Genomic DNA, 25,759 nt, shown 5'->3' on the forward strand with positions numbered 1-25,759 from the left:
AGCATCAGATTCTACTACTGGTTGAGAGGAGCAAAAGCCCTTGGGTTTACAGAAGGAACATGGTAGCCACCTTGGTTTTGTAACCTGCCTGTGGAAATTTCCATGACAACACACTTGGAGGCTTTCTTATGAATCCTAAAAAAAACCTAACTTTTGGTAACGGTGCCCACTAGTAACTGGCTTCCTGCGATGTATCTGGAAGAGTTGGCTGCACATAAGTCTTAAAGAGTCACCCTTGTAATGTATTTATACATTGTTGCTAAAGATCAAAGTTGACATCTAATAGTACCTCCTCAGTAAAGCCTTTCCTGGCACATGTTAACTCTAAGTTATTCTTTTCACTCCCCAAATCCTCAGTATGTTATCTGTAACTCCTTCATAGTTCATTTCCCACTCAGAGCTTATGAGGAATTTGCTAGAAAATACAGCAAGCATTAATTAAAAATTGCAAAGAACTGCATCAGAATGCCAATTCATGTATTTTTTAGATCCAATGAGAAAATACCCATTCTTCTGGAAAAGACTGCTTATCTGTGACAGTTAAAAAACAGCTGGCTTTTGATTTTTTTTTCTCTCTGGTAAAGGGAACAGGGATGGCCTGGCCGATCTACAGGACAGAGCGTGTGTGTGTCCTGCTTTCTACTTTTCCCAGATGTCAGGTGCTGAAGGTTTAAGGCAGGAGTCCTAAGCGTTTGCTCTCAGAAACGATCCCCGTTCAAATAGGCAGCGGGAAGGCTGTGTGGGACCACTCACATGTGGACGCCCTGCACATCTGTATGCAGTTTGATTCAGGGACAGACCTCATTTTATAGCAACCTTAACATGTTATATTCTAATGTATTGGAAAAGATGAGAGAATGAGCTGTGAATCTGGATATGGAAAATCTTTCTAGTATCAGAAGGATTTCCAGTGCTTTGCAGAGTGCCGGCGACACTTAGGAAATACCTGCCAGAGGTGCTGCGTCTGAAAAGTGAAGCCCAAATTTACCTGCTAAAGTTGTCGACTAGGACCCACAGACTGCTGTGCGAGTCTCATCTGGGCAGAGCAGGCATCCGGGCAGTGATTGAAGTGTCCAGCAGGGGGCTGGCATTGTCTGTCTGTAAGTAGCCCTGGTTCCTCTTCAGAGCCTCTGCTCAGCAGAGCTGCCGTTTGCTGGTGAAGTTGGTGACGTATAAAGCATTCCCGCCTATAGTATTTGAGGCTTTCTCAGTGCAGTTTTTTTCTACCCACTTTAAACCTTCAGGTTCTAAATATCAGGAAAGACAGCAAATGCCGTGTGAAAATAGCAGGCCCAAAGTTCTTAGTAAACTACAGCCAGGGGGACTCGGACTAGACCGGAGGTAAAGGTGTTGGTACAGAGTGGGTCTGATTCTAAGCCTTTTGGGGGCTGAGTTTTTGTGTTTGTTTTGTTGTTAACTTACTCAATTTAGAGGTGTATTATACTGGTCAGGTAAAGAGCAGAGCAGCACCAGCATCAAAATAGTGCCAGACAGTTTTGAATGCCACAGTATCTATATTTTTATTCAAGAAGATAAAGAGCCCAGCATAGATTCTGTTCTCATCTTTACCCAATTGCAAAGTCAAAAGTTAAGAAACAGCAATTCAGGGCACTTTTTTAGGTGGGAAGGAATCCAGAGGATGGCTCTGAATGACTGTTTGCTTCTGAACTTGGAAGTGGACCATTTCGTGCACTGCAACATTTCTAATCATAGTGTGGAGCTCCCCATGAATGACGACTGGTTCCACCCCGGGATCCTCTATGTCATCCCTGCAATTTATGGAGTCATCATTCTGATAGGCCTCGTTGGCAACATCACCCTGATCAAGATCTTCTGTACTGTGAAGTCCATGCGAAACGTGCCGAACCTGTTCATCTCCAGCCTGGCTTTGGGAGACCTGCTCCTCCTGGTAACCTGTGCGCCCGTGGATGCTAGCAGGTACCTGGCTGACAAATGGCTGTTTGGCAGGATTGGCTGCAAACTGATCCCCTTTATCCAGCTTACCTCGGTAGGGGTGTCTGTCTTCACACTCACGGCTCTCTCGGCAGACAGGTAAGTCCTGGAGGACAGTGACATTCTCTCCGAGGGTGGTAGATGCCTCAGTAGGTGAGCTACCACATTGGGAGAGATGGGGCTGTTTGTGCACAGGGAGTTCTTCTCAAACTCCAGTTCCCTTCTGGGCATGTTTCTATGCTAGGGATTACTTCTTGAGTTTGATATATTGGTTTAAGAAAGAAAAGTCAGTGCATGGCGGGGGGGGGAAAGGGGAAAATAATCTCTGAGAATAAGATTGAGGTGCATTTTCTGAAGACAATTGATTTAGCCTTGGCTCTTCCTGACTTCTTGTTCCCTGCAAAATTAATTGACTGGTGAGAAAAAAAAAATCACACCTAATAGAATTTAAACCCCAGGCAAATGTTTCTTGGAAGCAAAGTCTTCAAAGAACAGAAAAGTCCCACTGCATTTCTTCATTAAATATTCTTTCAGAAATAACCAAGAGGAGAAAATAAGCAGCATTTCCTTGAAATCCATTCTCTTCAGACAGTTTAATGTTTCTCACAGCTGATGTTGTATTTGGTTCTCTGGAACTGAACAATTTGTGTGCTGGTTTTTCTAAATATCTCTTAAGTGAAATCAACCATTATTAGGATTTTTTTTTTTTTATGAGAAAACTCCATTCAAGGTTGATTTCAGATTTTAGTATGTTTATTGATGTACTTTCATATGTAATCCCTTTAGGGCTTTTTTGGGGGGGAGTGGGTAGGGAAGCCAGTACAATGTTTTACTCTTGGAAATATACATACTTGTGAACTGCATTTCTTGTGTGAACATAGTGCTTAAAAATTCACATTTATCCATTCTTAAACATTCATATTTATTCTTTAAGCATTTATCAGATGTCTGTCACATAAAAAACCCTTGCTTGAAATAACCAGTCAGGAAATATCTGCAGGTTCACATAAATTGCTGAACATAACTTATATACTTCTGGGCTCTAGAACTTGGACACAGTAATGGATAGGCTCCAGACACATAGTTGACCATATGGTCAAATTAAGAAAAACTAGTGCAAGGAACCAGAAATAATCAACTTTTATTTTAAAGTCTACTGTATGTTGTGGTGTTAAAGATACATGGGGATGTAAGAGTGTACCGAGAAAGGCATAGAAGCAGCTCTTGAAAATGTATACCCTGAAGAATGTCCCACATTTTAATACATATGGTGCTGGATTCTCACTTTGTAGAGGAACAAACAGTCCCCAGGTGATGTGGCTTTGGGAAGTAATGGACAAATAAAGATAGTGTTATCAGTATTTGTAGACATGTGTTTATACTTAGCTGCCTGAAGTACACTGCTCAGTACACACAACTTTTTCACAGACTGAAAAATAATAGCCCAGGAATGAGGTTTACACATGGCACCCACTGCACAGGGTTTTTCACTTCCCACCACTCGTCCTCAGCTTGCTGTAACCCTGAACATGTACCCACCAGGGCCTCATGACCACAGGCAGTCTCACTGTTGGGCCAGGGCAGGCAAGCTGTGGAGTGGCAGCAGGTAGGTGGCTTGTTACCAGTGGCCAAGGGTACCTCAGGATGACGATCATTTTCACAATGGGAAGTGAGATGAGATTTTGGTTTCTGGGTTGGTGAATGCAGTGCTGCAGATAGTGTTTCCTGTCTTCCTAGGGTGGAATCGGGAATTGGGGGAAAGGAAAGTGAGGGCGTGCAACAAAAGATACAGCTGCAGGGAACTCTTCTCAGGGTTTCAAAGCAGACCACATTCACCATCAGCAGGAAGGCTCTCTCCAAAGCTGGGCTGCACCATTAAGTTTACAGTTACTGCATGTCTTTTCCAAATTCAGAAATTACTTGTAAGCTTACATATAACTAACTTTTTGTGTTTTGCTAAGGCTTAAAAAAACTGACAGATTACCTATATCGCAAGTAGTGCTTGTAACCAACTTCAATAAGAATCAGTATTGAGCTAGTTAAAATGTATGACTGTACTTATCTATATATCTCATCTTTAACACATATATATGGAATCTAGAAAAATGGTGCAGATGAACCTATCTCCAGGGCAGGAATAGACACAGAGACATAGAGAACAGACATGTAGACACAGGGTGGGAAAGGGGATGGTGGGGTGAATTGGGAGATTAGGAGTGACATGTATGCACTACCATGTGTATAACAGATAGGTAGTGGGAACCTGCTATAAAGCAGAGGAAGCTCAGCTCAGTACTCAGTGATAACCTGGAAGGGTGGGGAAGGAGGGAGGTCCAAGAAGGAGGGAATATATGTATACATATAGCTGATTCACTTCATTGTACAGCAGAAACTAATACAGCATTGTAAAGCAATTATACTCCAATAAAAAAATAAAAAAGAAAGGCTATTGGAGTTTTATAACAACCTCATAAGGTTGGTAAGGAAATATACATACACACACACAATACCTGTATTTTTTCTTGTCAACAAGGTTAATCTATACAATAAACTGAACAAGTATAGAGCTCAGTATTTTTCACATATTCTATATAACAATATAACCACCACCCAAATAGAGATATAGAACAATTCCAGCACCCTAGGAGTTTGTTTTATGTCCCTTTACAGTTAATCCTCACCCTTGAAGAGAGGCAATCATTATTCTGAGTTCAATTACCATGTACTATTTTTGCCAGTTCTTCAATCTTATGTAAATAGAGTCATACTTCTTAATGCTTATCATTATGTTAGAAATAGTCATCCATGTTGGTGCAGATAGCAATGGTTTATTCTTTTCAATTGTTGTGTAGTGTTCCATTGTATGAATATGAAAGTGAAAGAAAGTGAAAGTGAAGTTGCTCAGTCGTGTCCGACTCTTTGCAACCCCGTGGACTGTAGCCTACCAGGCTCCTCTGTCCATGGGATTATCCAGGCAAGAATACTGGAGTGGGTTGCCATTTCCTTCTCCAGGAGATCTTCCTGATGCAGAGAACAAACCCAGGTCTCCCACATTGCAGGCAGACACTTTAACCTCTGAGCCAGCAGGGAAGACTTGTATGAATATACCTCAGTTAATTTATTCATTTTAATACTGATAGATATTGAATTGTTTCCAGTTCGGGGTTGATAATAACCTGCTCTGGGTATTATTCATGCCTGTTGGGCAACATAAGTGAGTATATGCCTGAGAGAGGAATTGCTGGATCATAGGGGCCAGGTATTTCATAAGTATTATCAAAGAGTTTTCCAAAGTGGTAGTCTGTATCTGATGGATTGGTAAAAGGGTGAACCAGAAGACCCTCCAAACTTGGTAATCATTGCAGTCACTGGGGAGCTTAAAAATATGCAGATTCTTAGTTCCCATCGTAAATCTCCTGACTCAGGATGGATGTTTATCAGCCCACTGTGGGTTGACCAGATATGCAAGTACTCATCCCAGCCACCTTTCTTCAGCTTTCCCTCCCCAGGTGAATTTGTCTTTGTTTATATGAAAAGCAAAGCATTTTGTCTGGAAATGTTTATACTGGGGCACGAAAGGGAGACTTCAAGGCAGTCCCAGGATTCTACGTTTCACACCACTGACCAACTGCAGATTTATATTCAAGCCCCTTCCCTATTGGTCCTGCTCCCCAACCATGCTGTCTTCCCCTCCTCACATATATTGACATCCTCATACACAGTCGTTACACCGACAAGTTCCTGGCTCTGCTTCCTTGCTCATGCTCTGTCACTCCCATTCTCCAGAATGCTTTCTCCTTTCCTAATTAGAAGACCCTTCTCCCCATCTCATGTGATGCATGAAAGTTGAATGAGCATCAAGAGCCCTACATTTTTGTTTCCTGCCATTGCTACCCATATAAAGGAATTGGACCAAGTCCCTTAACTCTCTGACCTTAGTTGAATCATCTCTAGTATAATATGCTTGAGCTAGATTATTTCTAAGGTCCCTCCAAATTTTAACCATGATTTTCATCTGTCATCTTGCCCATCACTTGGATTCTGGTTCAAGCTTCCATCTTAAAGCCCTAAGTTGGACCATTCTAGCCCAGATTTTTGACCCTCTTCTAAACATGAGGCTTATTATCTGAGACATGAATTATCTCGTGATGCCTTTCATCTTACTGTTTTGAAGCATTAGTCATTTGTCATTTTTTAGTCTCTCATATATTCATTACTTTGACTTTGTAAACAACATACTATTAAGAGTGTTAAGTATGATTAATAATCTGAAAGCATACTCTTAAAAACCTGTCACTCCATCATCTATTTCTTCTCTATTCCTCTCCATTAAGCTCTCATTATTTGGGCAAATGAGAGAAAATCTATTCTTTGTGCGTCAGGAAATCACAAAGGGATACAGTGGGTAGATGGGTAGTTGGATGGATGGATGGAAAGACAGGTGGATGGACGGATGAGTGGATAGGCAGATGGACAGATGATTGGAGAGATAGGTGAATTGTTGGGATGGATGGATATATTTTTTACATACTGCTCTTTCCTACAAGATGTCCATCTGTACTAGGTGCCTCAGTATTATGTAAATGGATTTTTAAACCTAACAGGAAATGGGTAAGGAGAGTTTATGTTTTCTTTTCTAGCTAAGTGCAAAGAATAAAGCTGAATTTAAGGTTAATAGCATTTATATTACATGCCCAAGTTATATTGTTTCTGCTTCAGTATTGTTACTCAGTTTTATTTCCACTAGAATGGGGCTGACAGATTAAATCCCAAGGACTGATGTGCAGCACCGTAATGTGATTCTTCTTTGATTCCATGGAAAAGACCTTTCCTAAGTTTTTCCCACCCTTGTGATTTGGAATGTGTAAGTGCAAGCTTTTTGAAGTGCAGATTCTTTTAAATCATTACAAGGAATTTATGAGATAATGTAGATAATGTAGTTTTCCTTACATCTAGAGCTGTATAGCCAACATGGGAGCCACTAACCACATGTGGTTATTTAAATTTAGATTTAATTTTTTATTATTATTACTTTAGCTGTGCCACATGGCTTGTGGGATCTCAGTTCCCCAACCAGGGATTGAACCTGGGCCACAGCAGTGAAAGCCCTGAATCCTAACCACTAGGCCATCAGGGAACTCTTAAGATTTGATTTAAATAAAACTAAAAATTAAGTCCCTGGTCAAACCAGCCACATGTCAAGTGCTCAGTGCCACGTGTGATTCTACTGGACAGCACAGATACAAAACATTTTAATCATTGGAGAAAGTTTTGTTGGACAAAAATACAGAAGAGCATTAGCTGTGTGCATTGGAGTCCAAATCTCTTTCCAGGATTCATGTTAGCTGCTCTCGTTCGTTGAGGGTATCAGGAATTCTTCAGGCAAATATCAAATGCTCCAAGCTGCATGGGCTCTTCCTGTCTATAAAGTATCTTCTGTTGGAAGATACTCAAAGATGAAGAGGAAAGAATACAGGCAACCCAATACAATCCCTAGTCACAGGCTTGGGGAATTCAGGCATCCCACTTATGAGGTTTTGAGACTTTCTGAAGAATACCTATGGGATTCACTTCCCGGGTATGTGCTGTGAACTTCTGTCTGATCCTTCCATTCTGTTTTTCCAGGCCCTCTTCCATCTACCAGCCTATCTTTTTACCTTATCTCAAAACTCACCAGAGCAAACACTGCTCTATTTACACTCTTATCGCCTCCTGCACCTGCCACCTGACTTCTCTGCTCTTGACTTCACTCCCCCCTCCCTGATGACTAGGCTCTTCCCTCCATCTAGCCAAATGCTACCAATCTTTCAAGGCACAATTAAAGCCCTTCTCTTTTATGAAGCATTCCCCTTTTGCTTTCATTGATTTTTTCTTCCTCCTTCCTAAGAGGCTTTCGCCTGTACTGTTAATTAAATATCGAATTTATCCTACCTTGTATTACTGGGTCCTTTTAAAAAAATTTTTTTTTTATTTTTTATTGAAGGATACTTGCTTTACAGAATTTTGCTGTTTTCTGTCAAACCTCAACATGAACCAGCCATAGGTATACATTATATCCCCTCCATTTTGAAACTCCCTCCCATCTCCCTCCCCATCCCACCCCTCTAGGTGGATACAGAGCCCCTGTTTGAGTTTCTTGAGCCATACAGCAAATTCCTGTAGTCCATCTATTTTACATATGGTAATGTAAGTTTCCATGTTACTCTTGATGTGTTTTTTACTTCCTTCGTCCTATGGGAAGTTCCATGGGGTCTATAGCTGCTACAACACCAAGGCCCATCTTCCATCTAATGAGGACAGTACCTACAGCTCGGTTGATGTTTGAGCAGTGACACGACAATAAAGTGCAGCAGCTACAAATTCATACCCCTATATGGTGTTCTGAGGCTCAATTTCCAACACTGGGGGAATTTCCACACATCAAACAAGCAATTCTCAGAACACCAGCTAGGTGCCTGAGAATTCAACTCAATTCTGACACTATCAAACCAGAGACAGCATTGGATTCCACACATTGATGGTTCAGTCCTATAAGACTGTACCACCCACCACTCCCATTTTAGATGCCAGTCACAAACCTGTACTTCTGACCAACTGGCTAAAAATCAGAGGTCCCCATGACCCCCTGTCCTCAGGTTCCATTAATTGGCTAGAATGACTCACAAAACTCGGAAAAACACGTTATTTATTAAATCACAGTTTATTGTAAAAGGATATAATGCTTTTATCCTCAGGAACAGCCAGGTGGAAGAGATACAGAAGGCAAGGTATGAAGAAAGGGACCTTCCATGCCCTCTCCAGGCACCACAAACCCTGCATCTTCACGTGTTCTCTAACCCAAGAACTCTCTGAATCCTGTCCTTTTTAAAAAAGGTATTTATTTTTAATTGGAGGATAATTGCTTTACAACATTGTGTTGGTTACAACACCGTGAATCAGCCATAAGTATACATATGTCCTCTCCCTCTTGAACCTCCCCTCATGCCCCACCTCTAGGTTGTCAGAGTATCAGATTGAGCTCCCTGCATCATACAGCAAATTCCCATTAGCTGTCTATTTTGCATATGGTAATGTATATATTTCAGTGCTACTCTCTCAATTTGTCCCACCCTCTCCTTCTCTTGCTCTGTCCACAAATGTGTTCTGTATGTCTGCATCTCTATTCCTGCCTTGCAAACAGGTTCATCAGTACCATCTTTCTAGGTTTCATATATATGCGTTAATACACAATATTTGTTTTTCTGACTTACTTCACACTGTATATCAGGCTTTTTAGTTTCATACACCTCACTAGAACTGACTCAAATTCCTTTTTATGACTGAATAATATTCTGTTGTATATATGAACCAAACTTATTTATCCATTCATCTATCGACAGACATCTAGGTTGCTTCCATGTCCTAGCTATTGTAAATAGTGCTGCAATGAACATGGGGATACATGTATCATTTTGAATTCTGGTTTTCTTAGGCTATATGCACAGTAGTGGGATTGTTAGGTCAAATGGTATTTTTATTTCTAGTTTTTTTTAAGGAATCTCCATACTGTTCTCCATAGTGGTTACATCAAAAAACATGGAACACTTCATGAATTCACATATCATCCTTGGGCAGGAGCCAAGCTAATCTCTGTATTGTTCCAGTTTTAGTATATATGCTGCTGAAGCAAGCACTGTCCTTTTGGATTTTTATGCAGGCTTCATTACACAGGCATGATTGATTAAACCATTGACCATTGACAGCTGATTGAACTTACAGCTTCTCCCCAGAGGTCTGGAGCTAGGACTGAAAGTTCCAGCCTTCTAATCAGGCCTAGAATCACTTGGAAACCAGCCCCCATCCTTAGCTGCTTTCCAAAAGTCACCTTATTAACATAACAAAAGATGCCTTTATCACTCTCAACACACTTAGGAAATTCCAAGGATTTTAGGAGTGTGAGCCAGGGACTAGAGGAAAACCGAATGCATATGAGAAATATATTTCTGAATGACCAAATTTGTATTTCTTATAAATCACAATATCTTACCTTGTTTGACACAGAGACCAAAAGAGGTGCTGGAATTTGGCCTTGTCACAACAAATTCAAAATAGAAGCACACTAGAACCCTGCTTTCCACATTCAGGTCCCAATGCCTTCAGGGAAACTGGAAAAACCATCCAAAGTCTGATTCCATTTCCCTTCTCTGGACAGTGGGAGTTAAAACCCTACTGTTCTGAGGGAAGATGTCCTGAGTGATTCCAAGTTGGTCCCCTTCTGAGGGGATCACCCCAGTGATTACAGAGCTCCTCTACTGTTCTAGAGGCTCAGCTTCACTGGTTCCCAGGGGATTGGCCTTTTCTCAAAAGGGAGGACAATTTAATCTCTTGTAAGCATCTTTCCTAGAAAGTCCCTGTTGGAGGAGTTTACATGAGTCACCAGTCCAAAACTTCTATAGAGTATGATTTTTCTGAAGCATATGCTGCCTCTCCTGAAGGAAACTCAGCTCATGTCTCCCCACAGTGAGGGATCTGTCATAGCTGCTGGCTGTGGGAGTGCTCAGAGGGCAGCTGCAAGGGAAAGGGTTGGGGGCGGGGGAGGGGGGGTGGTTCCCAGCAAGACTCTTTGAGTTGGAGTGCTGTGGAGATAAGGGCAGCAAAGAACTCTGACCTTGTCTCTCACACACTATCTTTTAAAGTCGTAGACCTTTATATGATTAATTATCATTTCTGGCAACTTAAAATGCATGGAGGCAAAAAAAAAAAAAAGACGCATACTTAATCATGAAACATAGAGTGTAGACTGAAAGGGCTCCCTGGTGAGGTTTTTTGAACTGTGCTTGTCAATACCACCTTTTGAAAGTAGACTGAATTTGCATTTTTGCACTTGTAAATCCTCCTAGTGTGTGGGGTTTGCATAAATTCTCTCTTAATTAAACACATGGTTTGCAGAATAAAAGAAAAATTTTTTCTCCATTCCTTTTTCTACTTCCCTGTAGATCAAGATCAAGAGATCTTGTTTGTTACAGTCATCTTTGAAATTCTGATTATTGAGTATTGGACTAATACCTGGTATTTGCTGCTACATGAAGTGATTTGCCTAGGAACGAGTAGAAATTGCAGATTCATTTTACGTATTAAATGTCACCTTCTGTAGGAGGTCTTCATTGATCACTCAATCTAAAGGAATGACTAACACTTTATTCCATCATCCAGTTTTTTCTTTCAGGTTGATTGAGGTGTAACTCATATACGGTAAATTTTTAAGTGTGCATTCTATGAATTTTGACAAACTTACACAGTCATATAACCATCACCAGCACAATCACCTGCTTCCCAGGTGGCGCTAGTGGTAAAGAACTTGCCTGCTAATGCAGAAGATGTAAGAGATGCAAGTTTGATCCCTGGATTGGGAAGATCCCCTGGAGGAGGGCATGGCAACTGACTCCAGTATTCTTGCCTGGAGAATCCCGTGGACAGAGGAGCCTGGTGGGCTACAGTCCATAGGGTCGCAGAGTCAAACATGACTGAAGCAACTTAGCACGCACGCAGAGCACAGCATAGCACAATCAAGATATAGAACATTTCCATCAGCCCCCAATTCTTTTATGTCCCTTTGTAGTCTATTCTCTTCCTCCACCCAGGAGGGGATTTTTTTCCAGATCCAAACTTTCTTTAGTTTATAACCTCCCTTACACACTAAGTTGTTCTTACAGAAAATAAAGCTCCTAGAAAAAGGAAAGAAAGAAAACAAAGCTCCTGGCAGCCACTGATCTTTTCCAAAATATCATATGAATGACATCATACAGTGTGTAAGCTATTTGAGTCTGGCTTCTTTCAATTCATGTTGTTGCATATATCAGTAATCTCTTCCTTTCTATTGCTGAGTAGTAGTCCAGTGTGTGGCTAGACTGCAGTTTGTTTATTCATTCTTCAGTTAATGGGTATTAGATTTGTTTTCAATTTTGGTGATTATAAATCAAGCTGTCTCATACAGTTTTTGTATGGATGTATATCTTCATTTTTCTTGGGTAAATATCATCCACTATTTTTTTTTTTGAGAATTATTTTGTTCATTTCTTGGTTTACTTGCTTACTCTTTGTCTCCTATCATTAGAATATAAGCTCAAAATAAAACAAAAGGGGGGGGGGCGGGGGAGGCTATGGCATTCATTAGTATATTATCTGACACTAGGACAGTCTCTAGCCTGTAGTAGATGCTTGATAAGTGTTTGCTGACTACATGAATAAATGGATCCATGAAGCAAGGAATGAATGAATTCCAGTAGGTTCTACTATCCATGCAAATGGCAAATTTTCACTTTTTTATAGCTGAGTAATATTCCATTATATATACATATACCATATCTTATTTTTTAAAAAACTTAAACTTCTTATTTTGTATTGGAATATAACTGATTAACAGTGTGGTGGTAGTTTCAGGTGAACAGCGAAAGGACTCTGCCATATATCTGCATGTATCTATTCTCCCTCAAGCACTCTCCCAACCAGCCTGGTACATAACATTGAGCAGAGTTCCCTGTGCTGTACCATAGGTCTTTGTTGGTTATCCATTTTAAATATAGCAGTGGTATGTGACCTTCCCAAAGTCCCTAACTGTCCCTTCCTCCTGGCATCTGTAAGTTCATTTTCTAAGTCTGTCAGTCTCTTTCTGTTTTGTAACTAACTTCATTTATATCATTTCTTTTTAGATTCCACATATAAAGGATGTCATACGATATTTCTCCTTCTCTGTCTGACTTACTTCATTCAGTGTGACACTCTCTAGGTCCATCCATGTTGCTGCAGATGGCATTATTTCATTCCTTTTAATGGCTGAGTAATATTCTATTGTGTATATATACCACATCTTCTTTATCCATTCCTCTATCAATGGACATTTAGGTTGCTTCTGTGTCTTGGCTGTTGTAAACACTGCTGCTGTAAACACTGGCATACATGTATTCTTTCAGATCATGTTTTTCTCTGAATCATGTTTAGATCATTCCTTAACTCCATACACAAAAGTAAGCTCAAAACTGATTAAAGACCTAAATGTGAGACCAGACACTATAAAACTGCTAGAGGAAAACATAGGCAGAACGCTCTATGACATAAATCACAGCAACATATTTTTCGATCCATCTCCCAGAATAATGGAAATAAAAACAAACATAAACAAACGAGACCTACTTAATCTCAAAAGCTTTTGCACAGCAAAGGAAATAATAAAATGAAAAGACAACCCACAGATTGGGACAAAATATTTGCAAATGATGTGACAGATAAGGGATTAGTCTTCAAAATTTCAGTTCACTTCAGTCACTCAGTCATGTCTGACTCTCTGCAACCCCATGGACTGCAGCACGCCAGGCTTCCTGTCCATTGCCAACTCCTGGACTTTACTCAAACTCATGTCCTAAGAGTCAGTGATGCCATCCAGTCATCTCATCCTCTGTTGTCCCCTTCTTCTCCTGCCCTCAACCTTTCCCAGCATCATGGTCTTTCCAATGAATCAGTTCCTCCCATTCAGTTCAGTTCAGTCTTTCAGTTGTGTCCGACTCTTTGTGACCCTATGAACCACAACACGCCAGGCTTCCCTGTCCATCACCAACTCCCAGAGCCTACCCAAACTCATGTCCATTGAGTCGGTGATGCCATCCAACCATCTCATCCTCTGTTGTCCCTTTCTCCTCCTGCCCTCAATCTTTCCCAGCATCAGGGTATTTTCTAATGAGTCAGCTCTTTGCATCAGGTGGCCAAAGTATGAGAGTTTCAGCTTCAGCATCAGTCCTTCCAATGAACACTCAGGACTGATCTCCTCTAGGATGGACTGGTTGGATCTCCATGCAGTCCAAGGGACTCTCAAGAGTCTTCTCCAACACCACAGTTCAAAAGCATCAGTTCTTTGGCACTCAGCTTTCTTTATAGTCCAACTCTCACATCCATACATGACTACTGGAAAAACCACAGCTTTGAGTAGACGGACTTTTGTTGGCAAAGAAATGTCTCTGCTTTTTCATATGCTATCTAGGTTGGTCATAACTTTCCTTCCAAGGAGTAAGTGTCTTTTAATTTCATGGCTGCAGTCACCATCTGCAGTGATTTTGGAGCCCAGAAAAATAGTCAGCCACTGTTTCCACTGTTTCCCCATCTATTTCCCATGAAGTGATGGGACCGGATGCCATGATCTTAATTTTCTGGATGTTGAGCTTTAAGCAAACTTTTTCATTCTCCTCTTTCCCTTTCATCAAGAGGCTCTTTAGTTCTTCTTCACTTTCTGCCATAAGGGTGGTGTCATCTGCATATCTGAGGTTATTGATATTTCTCCCAGCAATCTTGATTCCAGCTTGTGCTTCCTCCAGCCCAGTGTTTCTCATGATGTGCTCTGCATATAAGTTAAATAAGCAGGGTGACAATATACAGCCTTGACATATTCCTTTTCCTATTTGGAACCAGTCTGTTTTTCCATGTCCAGTTCTAACTATTGCTTCCTGACTTCCATACAGATTTCTCAAGAGGCAGGTCAGGTGGTCTGGTATTCCCATCTCTTGAAGAATTTTCCACAGTTTGTTTGGTCCACACAGTCAAAGTCTTTGGCATAGTCAATAAAGCAGAAATGGATGTTTTTCTGGAACTCTCATGCTTTTTTGATGATCCAACCGGTGTTTGCAATTTGATCTCTGGTTCCTCTGCCTTTTCTAAATCCAGCTTGAACATCTGGAAGTTCATGGTTCACATACTGCTGAAGCTTGGCTTGGAGAATTTTGAGCATTACTTCTCAAGCATGTGAGATGAGTGCAATTGTGAGGTAGTTTGTGTATTCTTTGACACTGCCTTTCTTTGGGATTGGAATGAAAACTGACCATTTCCAGTCCTGTGGCCACTGCCGAGTTTTCCAAATTTGCTGGCAAATTGAGTGCAGCACTTTCACAGCATCATCTTTTAGGATTTGAAATAGCTCAACTGGAATTCCATCACCTCCACTAGCTTGGTTCGTAGTGATACTTCCTAAGGTCCACCTGACTTCAGATTCTAGGATGTCTGGCTCTAGGTGAGTGATCACACCATTGTGATTATCTGGGTCATGAAGATCTTTTTTGTATAGCTCTTCTGTGTACTGTTGCCACCTCTTCTTAATATCTTCTGCTTCTGTTAGGTTCTTACCATTTCTGTCCTTTATTGTGCCCATCTTTGCATGAAATTTTCCCTTGGTATCTCTAATTTTCTTGAAGAGATTTCTAGTCTTTCCCATTCTGTTGTTTTTCTCAATTTCTTTGCACTGATCACTGAGGAAGGCTCTCTTATCTATCCTTGCAGGACTTCCCTGGCAGTCCAGTGGTTAAGAATATGCACTTCCATTGCTGGGAGCACAGGGTCAATCCCTGGTCAGGGAACTAAGATCCCACATGCCTTGTGGAGCAGCCAAAATATAAATAAAAATTAAAATAAAATTATCTCTCCTTGCTATTGTTTGGACCTCTGCATTCAAATGGGTATATCTTTCCTTTTCTCCTTTGTCTTTCATGTCTCTTCTATTCACAGCTATTTGTAAGGCCTCCTGAGACAACCATTTTGCCTTTTTGCGTTTCTTTTCCTTGGGGATGGTCTTGATCCCTGCCTCCTGTACAGTGTCCCAAACCTCATTCAATAGTTCTTCAGTCACTCTGTCTATCAGATCTAATCCCTTGAATCTATTTGTCACTTCCACTGTATAATCGTAAGGGATTTGATTAGGTCATACCTGAATGGTCTAGTGGTTTTCCCTACTTTCTTCAATTTAAGTCTGAGGTTGGCAATAAGGAGTTCATGATCTATGCCACAGTAAGTTCCAGGTCTTGTTTTTGCTGACTATATAGAGCTTCTCCATCTTTGGCTGCAAAGAATATAATCAATCTGATTTCAGTATTGACCTACTGGTGATGTCCATGTGTAGAGTCTTCTCTTGTGTTGTTGGAAGAGGGTGTTTGCTATGACCACTGCGTTCTCTTGGCAAAACTCTGTTAGCCTTTGCCCTGCTTTATTCCGTACTCCAAGGCCAAATTTGCCTGTTATTCCAGGTATTTCTTGACATCCTATTTTTGCATTCCAGTCCCCTGTAATGAAAAGGACATCTTTTGGGGTGTTAGTTCTAGAAGGTCTTGTAGGTCTTCATAGAACCATCAACTTCAGCTTCTTCAGCATTAGTGGTTGGAGCATAAACTTGGATTACTGTGATATTGAATGGTTTACCTTGGAAACAAACAGCTTATTACACTTAAAAACATCAACACAAACAACTCACTCAAAAAATGGGCAGAAGACCTCTTCTTCAAAGAGGACTACAGATGACCAATAGGCACATGAAAAGTTGTTCAACATCGCTAGTTATTAGAGAAATGCTAGTCAAAACTACAATGCAGTATCACCTCACACCAGTCAGAATGGCTGTGATCCAAAAATCCACAAACAACAAGTTCTGGAGAGTTGTGGAGAGAAGGGAACCCTGTTGGTGGGAATGTAAATTGGTTTAGCCACTATGGAGAACAGTATGAAGATTCTTTAAAAAACTAAAAATAAAGCTACCATATGACCCTGCAATCCCACTCCTGGGCATATATTCAGAGAAAAACATATCTTCTTTATTCATCCATCTGGTGATGGATACTTGGGATACTACCATATCTTGGCAATTTTAAATAAAGCTACTATGAACATTGGGATGCATGTGTCTTTTAAAATTAGGTTTTTTGTTTGTTTGTATATATACCCAGGAGTTTGTTTGTATATATACCCAGGAGTGCTGGGTCCTATGATAGTTCTGTTTTTAGCTTTTCGAGAAACCTTCATACTGTTCTCACAGTGGCTGCATCAATTTACATTCCCACCAACAGTGTACAAGGGTTCCCTTTCCTCTACATCCTCACCAACATTTGTTATTTGTGTTCTTTTTGATGATAGTCACTCTGACAGGCATTGCAGTTTTGATTTGCATTTACCTGATGCTTAGCAATGTTGAGTGTCTTTTCAGGTACCTGTTGGGTGATATGTTTTTCTATAGAGAAATTAGAAAGATACTTCAGTCTTCTAGCATGGTTGATTCAAATTGACTTATTAATGAGAGGCTAGAAAAGTTTCAGCTCCATAACTCATTACTGGTAATGTCATATAAGTGTTTAGGATTATTATCAAATGTTTAAGATTATCAGAGAAAGCCACTGTCAAGTTTCTTTCCTATAAGGGCTGTAAAATTTCAAAGCTTTTCAAGTTTTTTTGTGCATTGTGTAATCTTAAATACTCTTTATTTTATGATGCCCATTAACCTATTTGCCATGGATGTCTTTGCATTATGGATGTTAAGTTACTTTCATCAATGTTGGTATTTGTGGGTATGCATAAAATGAGTGACTAAACAGAAATGTCTTTGCTATTTGTAACTTGGCTATAGATTTCTGCCCTATAAAGTCAGACGCTCTGATAACATTGATTTGCTGATATGTTTGGGTTTAGATTTACCATTTTATTATTTGGTTTTTGTTGGTTTCACCTGTTTCATAATCCTTTTCCCTCCCTTCTTTCCTTCTTTTAAATTAATTAAACATATAAATTATTCTATCCTTCCCCCCACCCCTGGCATGAATTTGTAAAGTATACAAACTCAGTGTTCTTTTAAGGGTTACCCTTGTGTTTACAACAGGTATCCTTGAATTATTTAAATTTACTATAAATTAGACCTTTCCTGCTTCCCAGACAAGGGTAATAGGAACTTTAACTTCACTCTAATTCACTCCTGTCTTTTTCTTTGGAGGGGGGGAGTCTTGTTATTCTATATTTCAATTCTCTCCATACTTTAAAACCCACAAGACATTATGCTAATTATTTTTATATTTGCTCACATGTTTACCTTTAGACTTATTCCTGTATTCACCATTCCTTACTGCATCTCTGTGACATCATCTTAGATTATTTTACTTCTGCCCAAAGAATATCCGTCAGCATTTCATTTCAGTTCAGTTCAGTAGCTTGATAGTGTCTGACTCTTTGTGACCCGTGAACCTCAGTACACCAGGCCTCCCTGTCCAAAACCAACTCCCGGAGTCCACCCAAACCCATGTCCATTGTGTTGGTGATGCCATCCAACTATCTTATCCTCTGTTGTCCCCTTCTCCTCCTGCCCTCAATCTTTCCCAGCATCAGAGTCTTTTCTAATGAGTCACCTCTTCGCATCAGGTGGCCAAAATGTTAGAGTTTCAGCTTCAGCATCAGTCCTTCCAATGAACACCCAGGACTGATCTCCTTTAGGATGGACTGGTTGGATCTCCTTGCAATCCAAGGGACTCTCAAGAGTCTTCTCCAACACCACAGTTCAAAAGCATCAATTCTTTGGCACTCAGCTTTCTTTATAGTCCAACTCTCACATCCCTACATGACCACGGGAAAAACCATAGCCTTGACTAGATGGACCTTTGTTGGCAAAGTAATGTCTCTGCTTTTCAATATGCTATCTAGGTTGGTCATAACCTTCCTTCCAAGGAGTAAGCATCTTTTAATTTCATGGCTGCAATCACCATCTGCAGTGATTTTGGAGCACAAAAAAATAAAGTCTGTCACTGTTTCCACTGTTTGCCCATCTATTTGCCGAGAAGTGATGGGACCGGATGCCATGATCTTAGTTTTCTGAATGTTGAGCTTTAAGCCAACTTTTTCACGCTCCTCTTTCACTTTCACCAAGAGGCTTTTTAGTTTCTCTTCACCCTCACTTTCTGCCACAAGGGTGGTGTCATCTGCATATCTGAGGTTATTGATATTTCTCCCGGCAAACTTGATTCCAGCTTATGCATCTTCCAGCCCAGTGTTTCTCATGATGTACTCTGCATATAAGTTAAATAAGCAGGGTGACAATATACAGCCTTGATGTACTCCTTTCCCGATTTGGAACCAGGCTGTTGTTCCATGTCCAGTTCTAACTGTTGCTTCCTGACCTGCATATAGATTTCTCAGGAGGCAGGTCAGGTGGTCTGGTATTCCCATCTCTTTCAGAATTTTCCACAGTTTATTGTGATCCACACAGTCAAAGGCTTTGGCATAGTCAATAAAGCAGAAATGGATGTTTTTCTGGAACTCTCTTGCTGGTTTCATTTGTCCAAAAAATGTCTTTGTTTAATGTAATTGGAAGAGGATATTGTCACTGGGCATAAAATTCTAGGCTGGCCATTCTTATCTTTCCCACTTAGAAGTTGCCATTCACTGTCCTGACTTCCACTGTGAATTCAGATGTCAGTTTCATTCATTTTAGAAATAATTTAAAATTATTGATTTTTTTCTCTCTGACTCATTTTAAGATGTTTCTCTTTATCTCTGGTTTTCAACAGCATTACTATGATGCACTTAGGTATGGTTTTCTTTATTCTTCCTTCTTGAGATTCATAGCTTTTTTCTTAAATCTATGACTTAGTGATTTCAGTAACATTTGGAAAGTTCTCAGCATGACAACTTCAAAGATTGTTTCTGCCATGTTCTCTCTTTTCTCTCCTTCTGTGTGCTATCTACATATAAATAGAATAACTGCAGGTTTACTTAAAGCTTCTTCATGATTTTTTTCTCCTTTTGGTTGTTTTGGTTTTACTGAAGCAAACAGTTTCATACTTGGCTCAGGCCTCTGTGATTGGGAACTATTTTAAACACAATTTCATTTCACCTATATATTTCTATTACCTTTTCTGTATTTTCCATCCTTTTTTCTCACTGTACTTCAGTCTGGCCATTTTTAGTTCACAAATTCTCTCTTCAACTGTGTCTAATCTGCTTCTGAAGCTTTCATTTAATTCTTAATTTCAGTTACTGTTTATTACAGTTGTGGAATTTCCATTTTGTTCCATATCATCACATAATTTTTTGAATTCGTCCCAATATATTATAAGATCCCTCTTTGGTAACTCTAACTTGTGGAACTCTATAAGTCTGTCTCTATTATATATCCTCTTGTTTTTTGACCATTTTGTTTTCTCTTCTGGTATACAAGGCAATTTTTGTTTCACCACCTGATTTTGTATATGAAGAAGTGTAGATAATTTGGGGCTCTGGATGGTATTATCTTCCAGAAAAGATGAGCTTTTGCTTCTTGTGGGCAGGTAGAGGTGGCGGTGTGTCTGACCCAATCAAAGATTGAACAGATTGAAGGCTGGGCTTCGATCTTTGTGAGAACTGGTCCATTTTTGATTCACCCCTACTCCTAGGATGTACCTCTTTGGACATCTCAACTATAAACCTGGGGTATTTACCTCAGCTTCTCTTCCTTAGTGGGCCCTGAACTCCATTTATTACTCCCCTTCATCCTGAAACTGCTAGAAGCTCTTCTTAGCTTTCAGTTTCTCTGCTGCTGTTTGAAATTTGGTCAATTGAAAAATGATGCTGAATAACAGCTTCATCTCTTTACACTTCCCTTCTCTCCAGGACTCTGGTCCCTCAGATCCTTACTGTCTTGGTATTTCTCAGATGTTTTCAAAGGGATTTTCTAGTTTTTCATTTCTGGAGAGTTGGTCAGCAACAAGCTAGGTTGCTAATATCAGAAACAGAAAATCCTATACTCCCTCTCTTAAAGACCTGATGTGCTCCCCACCAAGCTGTCCACATTCCAGCTTCTCTAAAGAGGAGTCCAGAACTACCAAGTCAGACCTATGGGATCAACCTTCAGAGCCTCATATTAAATCAGCAACTTAGATTCAGAGAAATGAGCTCTGGCTAACCTCAAAGTGAGTAAGTCAGGAATCTCAACTGAGGCCCTCAGCAGTGGACACTGCCAAGTATTATAGGAACATCAAAGCCTCTGGGATCTTTCAACTAGGCCAGGTCTCTTAGCCCCAGTAAGCAGGAGCTAGAGCTGACATGTAGTTATGCAGTGGTTAATAACAGCTGAAATTTCATGGGAAAGACAGCACCAAAGTGTTGCTAAGATACACTTCTTTAAAGTTCTCTTCTTTATTACTTTTTTTTGTATTGTACTCAGACCGATTGGCCAGTGGTGATAGCTAAAGGTTATATAGTAAAGAAATAGGGGGGAAATGTATAATCACTATAATCAAGCATGTTCTCTTATGTCTGTACCATGGTGACAACACTTTGTATACTGACCTAACATCATCTGTTCTGAGTGTTCCATGAAGGGGAGTATACCTGTGAGTACCATTCTCTTGTTCTACAAGAGCCTCCCCTGGATATATCTCACTCCCTCAAGCAAATTTTAAATCCTTAGTGGCCAGGGACTTTTATATCCATAGTGCCAAGGAGAGCCTGAGATACTAAATTAGTATTTAAATGTGCTGATAAATTGACTAAGCATCTTGAGCCTCTGCCACTGGACCAGTGGCAGAGGTTAGTGGTCTGTCATTTTAATTATCACAAATTAATAAAGCCTAACAGGCAGTGCTGCATGTAATGGAAGATGGGCTTTCCTCCGTCTAAAGAAGGAACCAACAGCTCTGATGTGGACAGGCAGAGAGCAACAGAAACGTGAGCCTGGATCACACATGCAACGCACACAGGCCAGGGACCAGGAAACTTTCTGTAAAGGGCTGTGTAGTAGATATTTTCGGCTTTGTGGACCATGAGGTCCAGGGCCCTGTTGCAACCACTCACCTCTGCTTTTATGATGTAGCAGCCATCGACATGATGTCAGCGAATGGTCATGGTTGAATTTCAGTACAACCTTATTTATGGACACTGAAATGGGAATTTCATGTAATTTTCACATCATGGAGTATTCTTTTTCTTTTGATTTTTTTTTTCTCTAACCATTTAAAATGTCAAAATCACTCTTAGCTCGTCAGCCATATGAAATAGGCAGAAAGCCAGGTTTGGCCAGCTGACTTTAGTTTTCTGTTCCTGATACAGAGACATATACATGCTTGCCAAAGTGGTCATTTAATAGAGAGTTTTCAATTTAAATGGAATAGGACCTTGGGGAATCCATGACCCTTGTCCAGTTAGCCAGGATAGATTTCCTAGGGGATATCATACAGACAGATCATACAGCTGTGTGATGCATTACTTTATGAGGCACCATCATGTCAGACACAGTAGCTTTTGGATCATCAAAAACTTGAGCATCAAGCCAACATCTTTAAGCCATGTGTCTTTTCCAGCAAGTCCTGAGTCCTCTGTGATGCTAAAAGTTATTTAAATGGCGAAAATGAGAGTTTTAAATCCAGGCTTAGTCAGTTCCAGCTCACATGGGAGGTGGGCATGGGGGCAGAGCCTTCCTTTGGGGAAAGTAAAGATAGAAACATACACTGTGCCTCTCACTACTTCCTCCTAATATTCTACCATCATGCTTGGCACTGCCTCTTCCAAGATCTTCTCATGACAGCCTCATGTAAGCAAGTCACCTTAAAATTGTTACAAAGGGAAATTGTACTCAGGGAGAATCATTGCCTCAGTACCCCCAGGGATTCTTCTGGGCTTGAAATGGTTAGAGAAATAGGAAGTGTTTGGGTCATAAGAGATATCTTGGCAAAAGCCTAATAAGATGGCTTCCAGAGTGGTTTGGGGATAAGTGAACTTTAGAGGAAGATTTGGCTGGGAGCATGGCAGTGGAGGAGTGGGTTATTTTGAGCATCGTGAACCCATTTCCTTATCTGAAAGTAAGACAGTACAGGCCAGACAAATTGGGTGCACAGTTCAAGATTTTAAGTTTTAATTATATATTTGCTCGATAAATAAAATAGGCATAAAATGGAGCCTATTATACAGAGTGAAGTAAGCCAGAAAGAAAAACACCAGTACAGTATACTAACACATATATATGGAATTTAGAAAGATGGTAATGATAACCCTGTATGCGAGACAGCAAAAGAGACACAGATGTTTGGAATGGACTTTTGGGTTCTGTGGGAGAGGGAGAGTGTGGGATGATTTTGGAGAATGGTATTGAAACATGTATACTATCATGTAAGGAATGAATCGCCAGTCTATGTTCAATACAGGATACAGGATGCTTGGGGCTGGTGCACGGGGATGATCCAGAGAGATGATATGGGGTGGGAGGTGGGAGGGGGGTTCAAGATTGGAGATTCATGTACACCCGTGGCTGATTTGTGTCAATGTATGGCAAAACCAATACAGTATTGTAAAGCAAAATAAAGTAAAAATAACATTTTAAAAAATAAATAAATAAAATAGGCATAAGATAGACCCAACCCTTAGAAAGCTCATAGTCCTGTGATCCAGGGTGTATGAGCCTTTTTAATTTCCAAGATGGAGTGAGAGAAAATGTCACTGAGTGTCCAGGGCTTGTGCTTCTCTTCACCTCATCTATACCTAGTACAGGACCGTGCAAAAGTAGATGCTTAAGATACGCTTTTGACTATTAAAAGTGCTGGTGCTTGAGGAGTCAGGATGCTTTGCTTCATTTAGATGGGATGTGTTCCACTGCAGCTAGCCCTAGGAGGGATCTGTGAAGACTGGAGCACTGTCCTCTAGTGACCCCCAGGGCTCCTCAGAGCTGAACAGACATGGTGCCCAGAGAGGCCAGCTGGCATCTGCAAAGTGCTGCCTGCTGGCTAGAGGGGTCATGGGCATCTCAAGGCTATTAGACCCTAGTGAAAGATACAAAAGTGTATGCTCTGTACAAAAGACAAAGGAAAATTGGAAAGAAATATACCAAAACATCACATGTAAGATTTATGGATGATTTTCTTCCCTTTTTTTTAAAGAATTCTCTGACTAAATGTCTACAATGAGCTGTTAATGCTTTTGTATTAAATTTTTATTTTATTTTTATTTTTTTAATTTTTATTTTTACTTTATTTTACTTTACAATACTGTATTGGTTTTGCCATACATTGGCATGAATCCACCACGGGTGTACATGTGCTTTGATTCAACAAAGATAATGTCAAGGAAGGTGGTCAAGAGGCAGTTAGCTCATTTGAACAACATTTTTCATGCATGTTACAAACATGTATTAAATGAAAAATGTTGTTCAAATGAGCTAACTGCCTCTTGACCACCTTCCTTGACATTTTCTTTGTTGAATCAAAGCGAATTTCCAATCGGTTTTTATGATACCCCCAAAATTTCATGGTGACAAACTTACAAACTCTTTTGTCCTCCCTCTCTCCTTTTCATTTATTATGTTTTGAAGGTTCACATTTAATAGAGCACTATTTAGTAAAGTGAAAGTGAAAATTGCTCAATCATGTCCAACTCTTTGTGACCCCATGACTATACAGTCCATGGAATTATCTAGGCCAGAATACTGGAGTGGGTAGCCTTTCCCTTCTCCAGGGGATCATCCCAACCCAAGGATCAAACCCAGGTCTCCCGCATTGCAGGCGGATTCTTTACCAGCTGAGCCACAAGGGAAGCCCAAGAATGCTGGAGTGGGTAGCCTATCCCTTCTCCAGCAGATCTTCCCAACCCAGGAATTGAACTGGGGTCTCCTGCATTGCAGGCAGATTCTTTACCAACTTAGCTCTCAGGGAAGCCCAATTTATAGTAAGGATAAATTCAAAAGCACTGAATTTGGTTGAAGACATGTCTGAATTTGAGCCCTGATTTTTCTAACGATCAGCTGTATGACTTTGGGCAAATTACAGGCCTCAGTTTTCTGATCTGTTAAAAGGAGATAGGGTATTTACTTTTCATATTTCATAAGACTTCTAATTTTTGTAAGAGTGAAATGAAATAATGTGTTGACTTCTTTATGAAATGTTAGAATTCCCAGTCAAAAAAGTGAGTGTACCATTAGCATGATTGTCATTCATGTTCATAAGGGAGCTGAGAGGATGTGGTTGAAATTGCAACTGATTGACGTTCTAGTGGACAGTCGCTTGAAAAGTGTTGGGATCTGTACCAGGCACACAGGGCTAATAAGTTTGGGTTGAATAAAAATTAAAAGATTAATCTACAAAGTTGGCCCACCATTTCTCCCTGTATAAAACCTCTCACAAAAGGTTATTTAAATATAGTACTCATATTTTTGTAATTATACACAATGACTCATATGCCACGATGGTATTTTTGAGCTTTAAGGATTCTTATTTGAAGAAGAAAAAAAATGATAATGTGTTTATTGAGATAATTTAGAAACGTAGAAATTCTATTTTTATTCTCAATAATTTGAAATATACTTAAAAACTGAAACTGTTTCATTTTTTGTATATATATTTGATTTGACTGGATCAGGGGAAGAATTAACATAGTAAATGCTGTTAGTGGTCCCTGGAGGTCACTTACAGATCTGGGCTTCCTGTGTTTCTCTGACAGAGGGTGATCCTGTCCAAGGTAAGATTTAGGGCAAGCCAGAGTGTCCCCAAATTAATATTGCAGGACAGTTCTCTACCAAAGATGGACAGGAGTCGAGGGGTAAACACCCCAACCTCCTCACACCTTGGTGGCAAGTTCTGGAATGTGCTCACCATAGTCTCTCAGGGGGTCCCCAGCTGGCCTGTGATTCAGTTGCCTTCAGTGCCTTCATTGCCTTTCATCCCCTCCCTGTGCCACTTCCCCACCCCGTCCCCATGCTACCAGGGACCCCCTCCCAAATAAACTACATGAACCCAAATCCTTGTCCCAGGGTCTGTTTGGGGATGAATGACAATTTATACAGATAATTTATGACCCAGAGCCTATTATACCCTCTACCATAGAGCATGGGTGATTTTTTTTTTCTGAATTCTCTGTGTATCTTCTATGCCACACAGTAGAGTAAATGCAGGCCATGTCTAAGAATAATTTACAGATGGGACTTATAAACGTTCTTCAAACTTTTTGGCTCATAAATTGCTGAAAAAAGTCTTACAAGTTATAAATATATGTTCCTCTCTCCATAACACTTTTGAGGAATGGCCTT

The 25,759-nt window shown here is 40.2% G+C and overlaps 1 protein-coding gene and 1 non-coding gene across 4 annotated transcripts in view; one reads left to right on the forward strand and one right to left on the reverse strand.

The window, feature by feature from the left end:
• Positions 1-1,225: 1,225 nt before the first annotated feature.
• The window catches only part of GRPR (gastrin releasing peptide receptor), a 59,216-nt gene continuing 34,682 nt past the window's right edge, over positions 1,226-25,759 (forward strand). For 2 of the 3 annotated variants that reach the window (XM_070291366.1, XM_070291367.1), the window contains exon 1: positions 1,235-2,052. In XM_070291366.1, coding sequence (XP_070147467.1) covers positions 1,640-2,052 — 413 coding nt within the window. In that variant the 5' untranslated portion in view covers positions 1,235-1,639. Of the gene's footprint in view, positions 2,053-25,759 lie in introns of all 3 variants that reach the window. The other variant, XR_011446286.1, reaches the window with a different exon arrangement.
• Positions 9,523-9,626, reverse strand: LOC138931233 (U6 spliceosomal RNA). The gene has a single exon (XR_011446484.1). It is a non-coding gene; the product is annotated as a U6 spliceosomal RNA (small nuclear RNA).

Source organism: Ovis canadensis, chromosome X (assembly GCF_042477335.2).
Source record: "Ovis canadensis isolate MfBH-ARS-UI-01 breed Bighorn chromosome X, ARS-UI_OviCan_v2, whole genome shotgun sequence".
Taxonomy (NCBI): domain Eukaryota; kingdom Metazoa; phylum Chordata; class Mammalia; order Artiodactyla; family Bovidae; genus Ovis; species Ovis canadensis.